Source organism: Salvelinus alpinus, chromosome 36, assembly GCF_045679555.1.
Source record: "Salvelinus alpinus chromosome 36, SLU_Salpinus.1, whole genome shotgun sequence".
In the NCBI taxonomy this organism is placed as follows: Eukaryota; Metazoa; Chordata; class Actinopteri; order Salmoniformes; family Salmonidae; genus Salvelinus; species Salvelinus alpinus.
Window position 1 is genome coordinate 18,059,511 of NC_092121.1, and position 18,569 is coordinate 18,078,079.

Sequence of the window (18,569 nt, forward strand, 5' to 3'; positions counted from 1 at the left end):
CTTACCCGTCTGTCCAAATATAACATGTGAAATCTTTCTCTAAGGGGTTGGCTATACATCTTATTCTGAGTTTACCAATGCAAATATTTAAAATGGATACATTTGGGAATGTTATCTTCTCATGCATAAATGTGCTGGTTATTAATGGTTCTGAAACGTATTGTGCAATGCCACTGCGTTGAAGTTGAGTCAGTATGGGCTTATGTTTCACTCTGGTTGTAATAGCCCAAAGAGAAAAAAAACTGCAGGCATTTGTCAGTTTGAAACTCATTAAGCCTGCATATCGCACTTAAAGTCTTATGTAAACAGCTATGTGTTGTGTTATCTAATGCTGTTCCTGAATGATCCAGTTACATTACTGTCACTGTTATGTAACTCTATGGGTTAGAGAGTGCTCATCAGATACATTGATGAGTTACAATGCTGTCACTGTTATGTAACTTTATGGTTAGAGAGTGCTCATCAGATACCTTGCTGATGTGCAATTCAACATAGGCTAGCAGTACATTGTTTTGTGTCCTGTCCACATACAGCACAACACAATTACCCATAGGGACATATTTGCATCTGATAACATTGGGAATTAATCACTTTGCATGCAAGTATGCATCTGTTGAAACAGGCCTATGATGTAATATCAGTTTATTTGCTCAAGTTTATTGACACTGAGATAAAAAGTCAATACTAAAAGGCTGAATTTGGAAAAATAAATGATTCATTCATGACACAGGACATGATATTGGACTCTGAACAGAATACAAAAATAATTTTTGATGCATATTCAGATTTTCGTCACTAGTTGCCACACCCACAAGGTCATAAACCCCGGCAATTTATACAACTTCTCTTCTTGAAATTAAAATCTGATTTAAAAACTAACTCTAACATTAACATTAACCTTAACCACACTGCTAACCTTATGCCTAAACCCGAACCTTAATTTAAGACCAAAAAGCTACTTTTGGTTCTCGTTAATTTTTTCGATAAAGCGTTTTAACTTTAGGGTTGTAGTAACTAGTGGAAACCCATATTCAGGGTTGCTGGTTGAAAAACAAAAGTAACTACTACTGTTACATCTGTCTATCATGGTGTGACAGATTTTGAGACCTCCAGCCACCCATACTGTCATCAGATCTTTGATTGGTCTGATAGGATGATGTCCCACACTTTTAGTGCTATTATTGGTTCAAGCATCCGTCATTCAAAATCTCTTCGCATGAACTAAATACATTTTAATCGTGAAAAAGGGAACAACGCCGGTGTCTACAAGGGGATACAAGTGTTAGGAGGATATGTCTTTGCTAAATGATTGTATTAATGTAATCGATTGAAGCTAGTTTATATTTGCAGCACAATGGTATTAAGGAAAATACTAAAATAGTGTCTTGATGTATTGATTTGGACTGGGGGTATCTTATTATGTGTACAGATGACTGATTAGTTGATGACGTTAGCTGGGCCTTCGCTTTCTCTTGTTTTGGCTAGCTTTCTAATTTCCCATTTGGCTAGCTTGCTGATTTCCTATTTTTGACTGTAGCTCGCTAGCTAAATCTTGCTTCGTGATTTCCTCCCTTCGTTTTGCGTGAAGGCATTGACATGAAGAGAGTGAACAGCCTTCAAAGGTGGGTTAGCTAAAAATGTGGCAGTCATCCAATGTTTGCATTATGATGAATTTAGCTATAGATAGATAGCTGGCGTTCATTTGTTCAGGCAAGCTGTCTTGTTAACGTAAGTGAACCTAGCTATTGGCATTTACTGAGCCTTATTCTTAGATGGATTGTTTGTTTGTAGCCATGAATGAAGCAGAAACATGGTTATTGTAGCATGCAGTACTATAGCCTACTAGCTACAATGTTTCCCACCAGGAAATGCGATATAGCACAGGGAGATGGAATCCGGTAAAACAAGTCGCCATAATTGTCCAATCATGGCTTTGTAAATAATGGGTATATGTCCTTGATGAAGGGTAATTCCATGTTATCAGAGTGACGCTGAGACTCACTTTAAAATGTGTGGCAAATAAAAACGATTGATCGCAAAGTTTAAAAAAACATACACCTATATGCAAAAGTATAGTTTTAACAATTGCCACTGAACATTTTACAAAAATACTTATTTCAGGAACAGTGCAGATGCAAAGTTTGGAAACAGTATAACAGTAAAATCTCCCTCACTTTTTTTATGTGACCACGTTTTTCAAAAACTCTATTAAATAAGTATTTCGAATTAAGATTCAAAGATGATTGCATTAAGAATTAGGTTTCAGCTATGATATGACACCTTGAGTATGAACAAATCTGTTTTGGTTATTGAACTACACTAAGTGAAGTGGATCAATACCTGGTAACAGAATGACTGTAACAGATTGACATCATGGGTCTGTACTATACAGAAATGTATAATTATGAATATCATTCTCTTCATTGTGATGTGTCCTATACAAAGGTAGAAAAATTTAATATTCTCCTTTGCATGTTTGAGTATTATTCTACACACTGGCTATTATTCAAAATGTTATTTTTAAAATGTATTTAACCCTAATGAGCTCTGCCTCCATACTTGACCAAATGTGGTTGGTCCAGATCGGACCAAATCTCTACCAATCATAGATGTCGATGTTTCACAGGTTTGGACATCACAGTACAGTAAATAAAAGTATAGTACAGTATAGTGCAGCAGAGTAGAGTATATAGTTCAATACAGCACAGTATAGTTCAGTCCAGAAGAGTATATTACATTATATGGTACTCTACTCATGTGCTCTACTGTACTGAACTCTACTTTCATCTCGGTGACCAGAAATCAAAGCCTTTGCATATTCCACATTTTTAGGATTTAAAATGTTGAAAAATGTATCTATGTCTTAATTTTAAAAAAAAATACAGACTCTTAGCTTTCATTTGGAACAAAATGTTATATGCTCTTATAAACTTCAGGTTGGTGCTGATGGGTCCTTTTACATGGAAATGACCTGAAACTAAACAAGTTTTCTTTTTTTCTTTGGCCAATCACTAAAATGTGAATGTACCAGTAGGCCTTCTTGTGTTAGTTATATGCTATTTTTCTTTGAGATGTACTGTATGTCAGTTTCTTGTCTTCTTGTGTTATTTTCCTGCTTCCTTCAATTGGCATGGCATACTGTTGCATGAACAACCCAGAAACAGTGTGGAAACAGCCCTGAATCAGGATAACCTCTAACACCGGTATTGTAACAGCCCCTAGTCCTCCCCGCTACCTGCCCCACTAACACCTGCTGCATGTTGCTGTATGTTTCAGGTTCATGAACAGGCGGGCCTCTGCTAACTGCCGCTACCAGCCCACCTGTTATGAGCATGCTGCAAACTGCTATACTCACGCGGTGAGTTCACCTTCCCTAAGTGTAGGCCTACTGTACAGTCGTGGCCAAAAGTTTTGAGAATGACACATATTAATTTCCACAAAGTTTGCTGCTTCAGTGTCTTTAGATATTTTTGTCAGATGTTATAATGGAACACTGAAGTATAATTACAAGCATTTCATAAGTGTCAAAGGCTTTTATTGACAATTACATGAAGTTGTGGCGAAGAGTCAATATTTGCAGTGTTGACCCTTCTTTTTCAAGACCTCTGCAATCTGCCCTGGCATGCTGTCAAATAACTTCTGGGCCACATCCTGACTGATGGCAGCCCATTCTTGCATAATCAATGCTTGGAGTTTGTCAGAATTTGTGGGTTTTTGTTTGTCCACCCGCCTCTTGGGGATTGACCACAAGTTCTCAATGGGATTAAGGTCTGGGGAGTTTCCTGGCCATGGACCATGGACCAAACTCTTCCTGGATGGTTGGGAGAAGTTGCTCTCGGAGGATGTGTTGGTACCATTCTTTATTCATGGCTGTGTTCTTAGGCAAAATTGGAGTGAGCCCACTCCCTTGGCTGAGAAGCAGCTCCACACATGAATGGTCTCAGGATGCTTTACTGTTGGCATGACACAGGACTGATGGTAGCGCTTACCTTGTCTTCTCCGGACAAGCTTTTTTCCGGATGCCCCAAACAATCAGAAAGGGGATTCATCAGAGAAAATGACTTTACCCCAGTCCTCAGCAGTCCAATCCCTGTACCTTTTGCAGAATATCAGTCTGTCCCTGATGTTTTTCCTGGAGAGAAGTGGCTTCTTTGCTGCCCTTCTTGACCCCAGGCCATCCTCCAAAAGTCTTCGCCTCACTGTGCGTGCAGATGCACTCACACCTGCCTGCTGCCATTCCTGAGCAAGCTCTGTACTGGTGGTGCCCCGATCCTGCAGCTGAATCAACTTTAGGAGACGGTCCTGGCGCTTGCTGGACTTTCTTGGGCGCCCTGAAGCCTTCACAACAATTGAACCGCTCTCTTTGAAGTTCTTGAAGATCCGATAAATGGTTGATTTAGGTGCAATCTTACTGGCACCAATATCCTTGCCTGTGAAGCCCTTTTTGTGCAAAGCAATGATGACGGCACGTGTTTCCTTGCAGGTAACCATGATTGACAGAGGAAGAACAATGATTCCAAGCACCACCCTCCTTTTGAAGCTTCCAGTCTGTTATTCGAACTCAACCAGCATGACAGAGTGATCTCCAGCCTTGTCCTCGTCAACACTCACACCTGTGTTAACGAGAGAATCACTGACATGATGTCAGCTGATCCTTTTGTGGCAGGGCTGAAATGCAGTGAAAATATTTTGGGGGGATTCAGTTCATTTGCATGGCAAAGAGGGACTTTGCAATTAATTGCAATTCATCTGATCACTCTTCATAACATTCTGGAGTATATGCAAATTGCCATCATACAAACTGAGACAGCAGACTTTGTGAAAATTAATATTTGTGTTACTCTCAACTTTTGGCCACGACTGTACAAAGACGAGTTTTCAAATGTCAGACCTCATTTTCTCTTTTTCCCATGCTTAATTCTATTGACAGAATTCTACCTGGTGTTGATAGGTTATGGAGAAAACACATTTGACCAAAAACACTATCATTGTAGACTACACTGAATGTATGTTACAAGGATAGTTTTCAACAGTTGGTAATGTTAATCTGTCTCCCTTTGGCTGTACCCTGCAGCTACTCATCGTACCAGCCGTTGTGGGCATGGCCCTGCTGCACCGGCTCTCAGACGACCGCTGGGAGAAGATCACAGCCTGGGTGTACGGCATGGGCCTGTGTGCCCTCTTCCTGGTCTCCACTGTGTTCCACATCATCACCTGGAAGAAGAGCCACATGAGGTGAGGAGGCAGAGGAATGTTCTATCACACTAGACCAGGGGTCTTCAACCTTTTCTTGCCAAGTTAGCATTATTTTTTTTTTTACATGTCTTATCATCAGGTGAATGGAAAGGAGAAGTAATCAACATTTTAAAATTAATAGATTTGTTTATTATTATTATAGATTTGTTTATTATGATTATTTTGACCTCCCCACATTATAATTGAAAGATGAAGTGTAAACTCATAGCATATTAGTTAGAAAGGTAACTCTTTTCGCTAAGAGCAGCTGTTTAGCTGGTTAAACAAAGGTTAGCCATGTGTTAAAAATGAATGTCTAAGCCGAGAGCTTACCAGGTTTGATTACAGTAACCGGTCTGACTACCTGAGTTATATTATACAGCACATAATTTTAATTGCATACTAGGTATGAGTGGGCAGACACAATCAAATAAATACTGAATGCTTGGTCTTGATTCTAGGTCTGTGGAGCACTGCTTTCATATGTGTGATAGAGTGGTCATCTATTTCTTCATCGCTGCCTCCTACACACCATGGTAAGTTCTATTTCTAATATTAATTTCCATATGTCACTTATGGGATGCATCTAAGGGGCGGATCGCAAGCTCGAAGTATCCAATCACACAGCGTCTGTTGGAGACAGAGTGACGAATGAGGTGAGCCCTCTCCTTCATAAAGGTAGCCACTCGCCTGCCAACTGGTCATTCTTGCCTCTACCTTGCGGAAGTGATCGCATTCACTAAAAGCTCTCCTCAGCACAACTAGATTCCTGTCTTTCTAGTGAACTGTTTTCAGGCGAACCGTGAGGTTAACGCTGCCGAACTTAGAACCTCAGCTCTTGTCGATTAGTGTTGAGTACTGACCGAAAGGAACATTTTTGCTTCGAGTAGAAGTTACTTTCTACTCGTTCAGCCTCCGGTTTTCAGGTAGTGCCACACGGCTAGCTACCGAGACTCGGTTAGCCCTCGCGTCGGCTAACTAGGTTAGCACACACCGTAAAGCTTTAATTAACCACTAACATATGTCCAGCTCCCGCCGCAATGCTTAAACCTGTTGAGGCCTGGGGTGCCGCTAGCGCCACTCCTCCCACATTCCACTGAAAAGGCAGAGCGGCAAATTCAAAAAAACATTTTTTTTAAATATTTAACTTTTACACATTAACAAGTCCAATACAGCATATGAAAGGCAGACATCTTGTGAATCTAACCACCATGTTCGATTTTTAAAATGTTTTACAGGGAAGACAAAATGTAAATCTATTAGCTAACCACGTCAGCAAAAGAGAGCACTTTTCTAACTGCATCAGTTTTTTACTCCGTCACTAGCTATCACTAATTCGACCAAATGAAGATATATATAGCCACTAACCAAGAAACAACTTCATAAGATCACAGTCTGATAACATATTTATTGTATAGCATATTTTTTTTTTTGAAAAATGTGTATATTTATGGTATAAATCATAAATTACATTTCAGCTACAATCAGAAAGCAGCCATAACATTTACAGACACCAACATCAAATACCTAATTACTCCTCATAAAACATTTCTGAGAAATACATACTGTGCAGCAATTGAAAAACAGGATTCTTGTGATTCCAGACAATATTTCCGATTTATTAAATGTTTTACATCGAAAACTAAATGTAGCGCTAAATTAGCATAGCCACGCCAGACAGACACACTTGGGCGCGCGCGACCAGTTGACATGCACGACAGATATATGAAATAACATTATAAATTTGGTCTTACTTTGGCTGATCTTTCATCAGAATGTTGATCAAGTTGTCCTTAGTCCAGAAGAGTCGTTCAATCCATTCACAATGGCAACTTTCCATCTTCATTTAGCAGGGGTACTCGTCGAGTGGCACGGAACTCTCCAACGTAAACAAAGTAAACATTACGGAACACGGCAAAACTCCCGAAAAAATTCAAATAATCTGATTAAACTATATTGAAAAAACATACATTACGATGACATGGTCTCATTTATCAAATCAAATCCGAGCTGGAGATAGTTCACATCCGAAACGGCAGCAAAACAAAACATGATATCTCTCCCAAGTCGCACGCTTCTGACTTCCTGAAATTGACGGTCACGTCAAAGAAATAGGTCTTATTTCACGTCAGAACAAGATAAACGCATGATTTCTCCTCTGACGTCCTCTAGACACCCAGAGGAAGGCGTACGAGGTGTGTTTCGGGTCATAAGTGGCATGACCATGTATAGGCAGAGCGTTGAAGCGAGCATAAACATCTTGCATTTTACTTCCTGGTCGGGGAAAGTGCTGCCAAAGGACTTGTGTTCCACTCAGAGAAAAAATTAAAACGGTTTTAGAAACTTGAGACTCTTTTCTATCCAATACTATTAACAATATGCATATTGTAAGAGCAGAAATTGATTAAAAGGCCGTTTGAAAATATGCGCATATTTTCCAGTTTTTCCAATTCGCCCCCTAGAGCCCAAACAGTTTTTAAGCTAACCTGGCTAGCTAGCTACAAAGCAAGCTAACCACACCAGCCTTACTACCAGCAACACTGTACTATTGCTAGCGCTCTTCTCTTGTCTGGTTCAAATCTATTTTTACACGTTTGTATTAACTTCCTAATGTTGATGTCTTCACCCCCGCGGAAATCAAATTTGCATAATAAAAAGATCCCCATAAAAATCTGTCAATTTAAGCTAGATAAGTTTTTTGTTGCATTGGATGCGTATCAAGCCATCGCATTCGCCTTTGTAACACTTCCGCATCGGCGTTGAAAGGTGACCGAGCTAGAGCAGTGTTTGTAAGACCATGAGACATCCCGAAAATCGGTCTGCTCACAAAATCGTCTGTAGCGGCCGAACGGTTTGGGTTACAAACTATTATTGGCTACGACCTCCACAAGCATCTTGAGACTCGTCTGAAGTCTGTACTGCCGATCTGCCAACTTCTGTCTGTAGTGTCCGAACAGTTTGTGCTACACACTAATCTAACATACATGTCGGTTGTTTTGCTCTAGGACGCCCACAGGCCTCACAAGAATCGTCTGAAGGTCTCCTGTAGCAGTCGGAAAAATGTATGGAAGTAAATTATATATACAAAAGTATGTAGACACCCCTTCAAATTGGTGGATTCAGCCACACCCGTTGATGACAGGTGTATAAAATCGACCACACAGCCATGCAATCTCCATAGACAAACATTGGCAGTAGAATGGCCTTACTGAATAGCAACAGTAAGTGCTGTTATTGTGAAGTGGAAACGTCTAGGAAAAACAACTGGTCAGCCGTGAAGTGGCAGGCCGTAAAAATCGTCTGTCCTCTGTTGCAACACTACCGAAGTCTACCGAAGTCAAAACTACTACTGGAAGCAACGTCAGCAAAATAACTGTTCGTCGGGAGCTTCATGAAATGGGTTTCCATGGCATAGTGAATGCATAGTGACAACTTTAAAGTTTGGTGGAGGAAGAATAATGGTTTGGGGCTGTTTTTCATGGTTCGGGCTGGGCCCCTTAGTTCCAGTGAAGGGAAATCTTAACGCTACAGCATACAATGTCATTCCAGAAGATTCTGTGCTCCCAACTTTGTGGCAACAGTTTGGGGAAGGCCCTTTCCTGTTTCAGCATGACAATGCCCCTGTGCACAAAGTGACATCTATACAGAAACGGTTTGTCGATATCAGTGTTGAAGAACTTGAGCCCTGACCTCAGCCCCATTGAACGTCTTTGGGATGAATTGGAACGCTGACAGTGAGCCAGGCCTAATCACCCAACATCAGTGCCCGACCTCACTAATGCTTTTGTGGCTGAATGGAAGCAAGTCCTCGCAGCAATGTTTCAACATCTAGTGGAAATCATTCCCAGAAGAGTGGAGGCTGTTATAGCAGTAAAAGGTGGACAAACTCCATATTAATGCCCATGATTTTGGAATGAGATGTTTGACGAGCAGGTGTCCACATACTTTTGGTCATGTAGTATATACAGTGCATTCGAAAAGTGTTCACTCTTTTTCCACATTTTGTTACGTTACAGCCTTATTCTAAAATGGGTTAAATAAAATATAAATCCTCATCAAGCTACACACAATACCCCATAATGGGCTCCTGAGTGGCGCAGCAGTCTAAGGCACTGCATCTCAGTGCTAGAGGCATCACTACAGATACAGCCTGGATTTGAACCAGGGTATCACAACCGGCCATGATTGGTAGTCCCATAGGGCAGCGCACAATTGGCCCAGCGTCGTCCAGGTTCTTAACTGACTTGCCTAGTTACATTTTTTTAAATGACAAAGCAAAAACTTTTTTTTCGAAATGCTTGCAAATCTATAAAAAAACAATACTTTATTTACATAAGTATTCAGACCCTTTGCTATGAGACTCGAAATTGAGCTCAGGTGCATCCTGTTTCCATTGATCATCCTTGAGATGTTTCTACAACTTGATTGGAGTCCACCGAGACTCTTCCTAGAGCTGGCCTCCCAGCTAAACTGAGCAATCAGGGGAGAAGGGCCTTGGTCAGGGAGGTGACCAAGAAAGAACCCGATGGTCACTCTGACAGAGCTCCAGAGTTTCTATGTGGAGATGTGACAACCTTCCAGAAGGATAACCATCTCTGCAGCACCACCAATTAGGCCTTTATGGTTGAGTGGCCAGATGGAAGCAACTCCTCAGTAATTGCCAAAATGCCCGTAAAGGACTCAGACCATGAGAAATAAGATTCTCTGGTCTGATGAAACCAAAATTGAACTCTTTGGCCTGAATGCCAAGTGTCATGTCTGGAGGAAACCTGGCACCATCTCTACGATGAAGCATGGTGGTGGCAGCATCATGTTGTGGGGATGTTTTTCAGCGGCAGGGACTGGGAGACTAGTCAAGATCGAGGGAAAGATGATTGGAGCAAAGTACAGAGAGATCCTTGATGAAAAGTGCTCTGGAGCAGGTTAGGAAGGTTCACCTTCCAGCAGGACAATGACCCTAAGCACACAGCCAAGACAACGCAGGAGTGGCTTCAGGACAATGCTCTGAATGTCCTTGAGTGGCCCAGCCAGAGCCCGGACTTGAACCCGATCGAACATCTCTGGAGAGACCTGAAAATAGTTATGCAGCGACGCTCCCCATCCAACCTGACAGAGCTTGAGAGACTTTACAGATAAGAATGGGAGAAACTCCCCAAATACAGGTGTGCCAAGCTTGTATCGTCATAACCAAGAAGACTCGAGGCTGTAATCGCTGCCAAAGTACTGAGTACATGGTCTGAATACTTACGTAAATGTTATTTAAGTTTTTGTATTTTTTATGTATTTGCTAACATTTATGAAAACCTGTTTTTGCTTTGTCATTATGGAGTATTGTGTGTCGTTGGTGGGTGGGGGGGACTATTTAATCAATTTTAGAATAATGCTGTAACGTAACAAAATGTGGAAAAAGTGAAGGGGTCTGAATACTTTCTGAATGCACTGTATATGGAGACTGTTTAGTGCCAAAAATAAGGGGTTAAATACATTTAACTGGGGCTATCTGTTGTACCATGTAGTCAATGTGTTTGTATGGGCCAATAGCAGTAAGGCTCAAAATAATTTTGAATTAAATACATTTTTTATATATTTTTTGGATAACTAAAGGGGTCTTAAAATTCCAAATCGATAGCAAAATGATCCTTGGTATGACCTTCTTTAAAATAATTCCATATAGCTTAGTAGTAGCTCAAGCCCCGATTTCTCTGTATCGATTGGCGAGCTCTGGAAAAATACTCCTATCCCGCATGGCCCCCCGCTAAGAAACTGCTTCCCACGGTGACAGCCTGCCTCAGAGAGGCTAGGAGCTCATGGAATAAGCCCCTTACCAGCAGCATCCTGAATAGGGGTTCCCTAGCAAGGAAATGTATGATCTGGTTTTCGCAACCCTCCCAAGGTGGAGCCGTCACTGGCGGACCACCTCCACCCCACACGCTGTGCTGCTAGCACTACTGGCACTTCCCTCCCTGGAAAGATGGATCACTTTATTGCCTCCATTTTCCATAAGACATACAGAGCTTTGGACCTTTAAATCTGAGAACTTAATGTGACCTCTTTATTGTTGGCCTACCAGGCAGAGTTACAGGAGGATGTGGGGGAAGCAACTGGATTCAGGTACTCTGAATCCAGTTTCTTGGGATGAGATCTGTATGGCTACAGATCTAAACCTCTGCCTCCCATAATGCCATCCAAGGCTGTGGTCATACTATGAGTCTGGTGGTGTTGGGAAAGTGGGCTCTTTGGCTAAGCTTATCCAGCTTGACAGACAAAGAAAAAGAGGACCCCCTAAGGGGGGCAAGAAGTGCCAGTCAAACTAGGTCACAGCCCTAAGTGGCAGAGGAGGATAGTGTCCAAAGCCTATGGCATCTCTCTCGGGTTTAACGTAAGCTGTCCCTCCCCCTCGCGTGACAGTGGTGAGGCACATCTGTAAAAAATAATAATAATATGTATACACTATTCCCTTTTGCAACAGCGCACTTTCGTGACATTGCTCACATGGGAAGATGGAGGATGTGCACTCTTACCACGAGTGCCATCCCCCTTGGACTCTCCGCTTGGCACCTTCTCAGGTTTTAGCCAGGGATGAAAAAGTTAGCATGTCCGTTCTCCCTCCGGTCTCTTCTGACATACGGAGCTGGATGACAGATTGTCTTTTGCTATTATACCATGGCTTCCTTATTTTTCCTTGCCTTAGCAACACAGTAAAAACCGGCTAATGTGGGCAACTCCTCGATACTACCACCAGGAGGCGCCATCACGAACTGAGCAAGGCAGGGGAGAAACCAAATCAAATCAAATTTTGCAGAAACCTTGCAGCTTTCTCTGTTTTCATAGTGACAAACAGGAAATCAGGTTTCCGGGGTTCACTTTAAGGACCAGTCTTTTTTGGGCAATTTTATGGCAACTTAGCTCTATTGATAGAAAACTATTTTTGTTGAGCTATAGGACAGTCAGTACAGCATTCCATATTCCAAAAATAAGAGGGGGGGAAATGGTTACCTTTGCTGGGCCCTGGAGCCCCAGACAGCAATCTGGTACACTAAGTCCAACGCGCTCTGGCGTTTGTTCCTTGTCCCGTTCTTACCTGCGCTTGGTTTGCGCAGTCTGAGATTAGGTCAGCTCCACCTTTGCTTTCTGAACGAGCGGCTGAGGAGATCTTCGCTCATTCTAACCCTCGATTCCGGGGAAGGGCCAAAACAGACCAGACACATATAGGCAACTGCCAAAATAAAGGAAACACCAACATAAAGGGTCTTAATAGGGCGTTGGGCCTCCACGAGCCGCCAGAACAGCTTCAATGTGCCTTGGCATATATTCTACAAGTGTCTGGAACTCTATTGAAGGGATGCGACACAATTCTTCCACGAGAGGCTTTGATGGTGGTGGAAACCACTGTCTCAGGCACCACTCTAGAATCTCCCATATTGGGTGGAGATCTGGTGACTCACTCTCTCTCTCACACACACACACACACACACACACACACACACGCTTTAAACCCCCTATGCTTCTTTGAGACCCCTCTTTCAAAGACAATGAACTAATGGGCAACTGGGCTTTTTTATATATGAGTATGATGGGATGTTAATTGTTTAATTAACTCAGGAACTACACCTGTGTGGAAGCACCTGCTTTCAATATGCTTTGTATCCCTCATTTTCTCAAGTGTTTCCTTTATTTTGGCAGTTACCTGTAGCTGATCTATTGCTTAGGATTAGGATCTGGGTAACCAGCATGTTTCCTTCTTTCTTTTGGCTACACCGGTTGCCACTGTTAGTCATTCCATTGGCCGGTCTCTCTTGCGCAAAGAACCCCGCTCGGTGACACGGCATAGCCATACCTATTGCCACCTGTAGTCCAAGAGGATCAAGCAGGTTTTGCAAGAAACATTCATGCTCATATGCCTTCGACCCATTGCGAGGTATCCTAGTTAACTGGGACACTCTTTGCCTCTCCCTCCGTGGTGTTATTATGCCCCGGGGTGAGCATGACACTCGCGTGCTGGCACTTCAAACCAGTCCCTGAGAATCTGGCCTCCCCATCTATCCAGACTGACTCGAGAAGACACTGTTAGACGAGTCAACCCTATAATGGTCTTTTGGAGACCCCGCCCCTAAATTATGATTAGGCACCACTAGGGGTGGAAGCAACGGCACACCCTCTCAAGGGTAATGCCCTATGCTTTTTCTCTCTCCTAGGCCTGACACCCCACTCTAAGCAGAGCGAGGTAACAGGCTTATCCCTGATCTTCGACCCCCGCAATGACCAGGTGCATCCTGGTTAGCGGAGACCACTCTCCTGCTCTATAACCAGTCCTGGTAGCCACTGTTATGCAGGGATCCACAGACCCTAACATACGGAGAGATTTGCACCCTAAATCTGAATGCGACAAGCCGGCCACTCAAGATCTTTCACAATCCAGAGTGCCAGTGCCCCACATTGTTTGGAGAAACAGACAATGCGTTTTTTGGGGAAGTGGTGTAACTTACACAGACCATTCCTTAAATGCTCCGTATGCTTCATTGCAGGACTTTTTTTGGACAGAGGGAAGATCTCCAAATGTCCAGTTGACTGGTATCTCGCCTGTCACACAGGCCTCGACAGATGTTATACTTCTCTTTCTAACCCGCTTTACCGTCTGCCCTATGCCTACAAAACTAATAAGTGGGCTGTACTCACTGGCAGCCAACCTCTGCGCTTTTTTGGGGGCACCTCCCTGCAAAGGGAGGCCCCCTACATCGCTAACGGCTATATTGAGATAGTGTAGGCTATTGTATTGGAAAATATAATAGCAAGGTTACAGCCCAGAAGGTCTCATTCCACTAGAGATATGGCTACCTCTTGGGCACTGGTCTAAGGCATCTCCTTAGGGGAGATTTGCGCTATAGCGTGTTGGGCCACCCCTCATATGTTTGTGGTCTTCACCGACTGGATGTCACTGCACCTTCGTGGGGCATACTCCCTCAGTGTCATAGCCTCTGAGAGGTGATGCTGTTGGAGCTACCCTGGCTTCAGAGAGCATGTCTGTGTTATGGGAGTTGACCATATCCCATAAGTGACACATCAAAACAAGTATAAGAAATATAGAACCCCGGTTCTATGAGAATATGAGTGAGATGTGTCACCGCTTTTCCCTGTTCGCAAGAGCGCAAGGACTAGAGGCATGATTGAAAATGACCAGTTGGCTGGCGAGTAGCTCCCTTTATGGAGGAGAGGGGTTCACCTCATTCGCCAATCGACCAGTCTGTCTTCAACAGACGCTGTGTGATTGGATAATTCGCGCCTGTGACCCGCCCCTTAGGCATATCCCGTAAGTGACACATGTCACTGGTATTCTCATAGAACCGAGGTTACACAAGTAATTCAAAATGATCTCATGTATGTGATGAGGATCCTGTAGTTGGTATGTTTCCCTAGGCTGCAGTGTGGAATGAACATCATCTTTCTCTCCTGCCAGGTTGAATCTTCGTGAGCTTGGCCCACTCGCAGTTCACATGCGTTGGTTTGTATGGCTAATGGCTGCGGCAGGAACGATATACGTCTTCAACTATCACGAAAAGTCAGTATAATAACCTTTCTGCATTTTAATGATGCCTTTTTTGCAATGTAAATATATTTTTTTACTAAATCTTCAGTGGAGTAATTGGATATGTACAGACTACGGTCTCAATGAATCCTATAACAATGAAGCTGATGAACAGGGCCATTGTTATATCTGCTAACCATCATCACTTTTGTTCTCAATTTTTTAGTTTTTCTGGTGATAAAGTAGGTATTTTTTTAATATGGAATATTCTGTGTTTTTTTTGTTCTAGGTATAAAGTTGTTGAGCTCGCCTTCTATTTGACTATGGGTTTTTTCCCTGCGTTGGTTGTGACATCAATGGTAACGTACTCAGTTTTACATATTGACTTTCTGCTGTAATCTCCTTACTCAGTCACCACCCACACTCACAGCGGTAGTGGCAGTGCTGCTTACATTTGCATCTGCTGCTTACTGTTTGCTTTGACACTCTGTTTCGAGCTATCTGGCAGATGCACTAAACATGACCGATTTTACATAACTTAATTTAAAATGGCCCTAGAAAATCTGGAATCTGTCAATTCCACCAAACCAGTGTCTACATATGTGAAAACAGCGCATTTCTATGATCTGTGGTTAAAAAAAAGAAGGTCCTAAAAAATGCTTCTCTGTGACATCACAGGGTAGGATTAAAAGGGAAAAACTGTGATTTTCAAAACCTGCAATGAGTTTCTTGCCTAAGGGAGGGTATTTTCTTGCTCCCCACATCTCCATCAATCTCATAGTGTTTGAAAATCACTGTTTTTAAATGGTTCAACTTTTGATGATGTCATCGGGTAGAACTTTTCACTTCCTTTTTTTCTATAAAACTTAGAAATGGGCCGTTGTGCTGGAGATAGTGAAAATGAGGTTGAAAAGTGGTGGAGTTGTTCTAAGGTGCTCTATCGTTTTGCACCTTTGTAATGCCTACCGTCATCTGGTGTTCTTGCAAAAACAAGTTAATGAATTTGTTAATGTGTGTATTAGTAACTTACTATACATTATCAGTAGCATCCATCACCAAGGCGTAGTGATCACAGCCTCCATCACCACCCTTCACTTGTGTACCACTATATCCCTCAAACTCAACTCTGGACCTTGAAGCCAGTCCCACTGCATTTTTCATTATTCCCCTCTAATCAGGGTCTGATTTAGACCTGGGACACCAGCTGTGTGCAAATAATTATGAGATAGGACAGAAAACCAGCAGGCTCAGGACCTCGTAGGGTAAGAGTTGAATAGCCCTGCGCTATATGATCAGCAGAATATCTGTTGTTCAGCTTCCTATGCCCCCTTGTGGACCTCTTGTGGTAGTTCACTCAGACTCCAAAGGTTTTTAGGGGTTGTATTACTGTACTATATGCTGAACCTTGGAGAATAATATTCTAGTCCTTTACATGAGATTTTTCCACAAATGTCCACAGAACAACACGGATGGACTGTACGAGTTGGCCTGTGGGGGACTCATCTATTGCCTGGGCGTGATCTTCTTCAAGTCGGACGGGGTCATCCCGTTTGCCCATGCCATCTGGCACGTGTTTGTGGCGCTGGCTGCAGCCGTGCACTACTACGCTATCTGGAAGTACCTCTACAGGAGTCCCCCTGCTAATACTATTCGGGACACCTGACCCCCACCGCGTCAAGTAGGCTAACTGAAAACACAGTGCCCTCCAGTGCCTCTCGACAGAGGCACCAGCTAATAAAGACTCCCACAACTGCCCACCGAGGATGCAACCACAGCCGGAAAGTTTACGAAAATGACCATGCATTGTTTACTGTTTCCAGGTAGGGAACAGTTTTTCGGTTTATCTTTGACTGTACAAATGTTGAACAAAGGTTATTTGTAATTCTGTTTTTGTACAACTGTTATTCAGTTGGAACCACCAAAACAACTAAAATGATCAACTTATGACTTCCATTTGGAAATTGTTCTCATCTTCTACACATAATGATACGTTGGGCTGTATTGATATCAGTGTTTTGTATCACTTCACATTCCATACTTAGTATCATCTGTCATTTGTAGTGATTTTGTCAGTCATCTTATTGATTGGAAAGCAGTTGGGAAGGACATTCAATTGAGTTGGGCTTTTCACTCTGAGGTAAATGTGCACTGTACACATTAGACACAAAATGTCTGAATCAGTATTTATCAGTATCTAACTAAGTGCAGTCTTATTTTTCAGAAGCACTTTTGTATGATAAGAACCGCAAAGAACTATTGGATATGATGTTTAATAAGTACTCTGATTTGTGTAATTGTATTCTTTCTCACAAATATGGAGCCTTCAGAAGGTGAGTATTTGAGTTGGTATAGCTTTTAAAAAGGGTCTCTGTGATTGGACTGAACTTCCAGAAAGATACAGTATTTACAGTACATCTGAGATGTCCTGTACTTCTGCACATATTATCACTGCTGCCACTTTTATGGTATAGTAGATAGTTCCATTATATCACACACTTCCTGATTTAAAAACTCTCCTCACATTCTAAATTACCCTTCTGTTCTTTTGTATTAATTTTAACCTGTTATGTGTTTTTGGATCTTTAATGGTACTGCATTCCCTACCTTTCTTTTGAGGAGTATTTGCCATTTCAGTTGAGAAACTATGAAGACCAGTACCATTATACTATGAAGTTGAATTGATTGAGAAAGTGTCATGTACAACCAACCCTATAATGATTTTTAATGGTTGGTAGATTTATCCATTTTTAGCTTTCTCACTTGTTTCTCAAATTGCCAGAGACAGTTTTTGGAACAGGTGTTCACAAATTGTCCTTGTGTAAAACACTGTACAGCCCTTGGTGAGCATGCCTTTGTTTTTCCCCTCCCTGACATTTTGTTAGCTATGCTAAGTGGAGAAATCAGATGATTTTGTTATGGATTGTAGCCATTCTGAAATGTCTTGCTCCCTTTACCACAATGTTTTGTAATATTTGTATATTCTGTTTTGGCACATGATCCCGTACTGGCCTTTTTAGGGAAAACATCTGCTTCTCGTTAACTCTCTACTTTATCCATTGGGTGTATTGGTGCTGTACATATAGAAAACAATGTTCACTCTGTAAGAAATGGGTAACTAATGTGTTGATGAAAAATAAATGCCCTCAACATTGTTCCTTTCTTCTCAGTTTGTCCATGTCTTGTAAATGTGTACTAGATCTATAGGTTGAAACTATAGCTGACCTCTGGGGGCTTGTCACAGCACTTCATACAGACAGAAAACACATTTCTCCATTGTTCTGTGTAGGAAACCAAACCTTCATTAAAGGAGTTGCATTTCCCCTTAGCTCATTTCCTCCATGGACAGAATAGTAGCCAGACAGAGTCCCAACAAGAGACCTTCCAATCACTGACCTTGATGCTTGAGAGCTGCTGGGCCTGGGAGCTTTTTGATCAATCAGACTGGCAGGTGGATGAGGAAAACACACAAGCCACTGAAATGTTGATACCAGCGGTTTCATTCATTTAGTACCATGTCCTGAACATACCACAACTGACCTTAACCCAGCCACCTGTAAATGTTTTTTACTCCTTAGAAATACTAGTTATGTGACATTACTTTCCTAAATGTATGCTAAACATTAGGAACATCTTTCTAATATTGAGTTGCACCCTTTTGACCTCAGAACAGCCTCAATTTGCTGCGGCATGGACTCTACAAGGTGTCGAATGCGTTCCACAGGGATGTTGGCCCATGTTGACACCAACGCTTCCCACAATTGTCAAGTTGGTTGGATGTCCTTTGGGTGGTGGACCATTCTTGAAACACACA

The 18,569-nt window shown here is 42.2% G+C and overlaps 1 protein-coding gene across 2 annotated transcripts; it reads left to right on the forward strand.

Moving 5' to 3' along the window:
* Positions 1–1,200: 1,200 nt before the first annotated feature.
* Positions 1,201–17,910, forward strand: LOC139565508 (monocyte to macrophage differentiation factor). 2 transcript variants are annotated; one of them, XM_071385907.1, is made up of 7 exons: positions 1,201–1,622; positions 3,277–3,358; positions 5,075–5,235; positions 5,697–5,771; positions 14,690–14,791; positions 15,048–15,117; positions 16,218–17,910. In XM_071385907.1, the coding sequence occupies exons 1-7, from the start codon at positions 1,597–1,599 to the stop codon at positions 16,419–16,421; spliced, it is 720 nt and encodes a 239-aa protein (XP_071242008.1). In that variant the 5' UTR covers positions 1,201–1,596; the 3' UTR covers positions 16,422–17,910. The 2 variants fall into 2 exon arrangements, with proteins under 2 accessions (XP_071242008.1, XP_071242009.1); XM_071385908.1 differs by lacking the exon at positions 3,277–3,358 and having other exon boundaries at positions 1,213–1,622.
* Positions 17,911–18,569: the final 659 nt, after the last annotated feature.

What these genes read in the sequence shown, in the direction of transcription:
- LOC139565508 (XM_071385907.1), top strand. Translation starts at nt 1,597, where the DNA reads ATGAAGAGAGTGAACAGCCTTCAAAG. An exon ending in CAAACTGCTATACTCACGCG is followed by an intron (nt 3,359 to 5,074) that starts GTGAGTTCACCT and finishes TGTACCCTGCAG; the next exon opens with CTACTCATCGTACCAGCCGT. An exon ending in GCTGCCTCCTACACACCATG is followed by an intron (nt 5,772 to 14,689) that starts GTAAGTTCTATT and finishes CTCTCCTGCCAG; the next exon opens with GTTGAATCTTCGTGAGCTTG.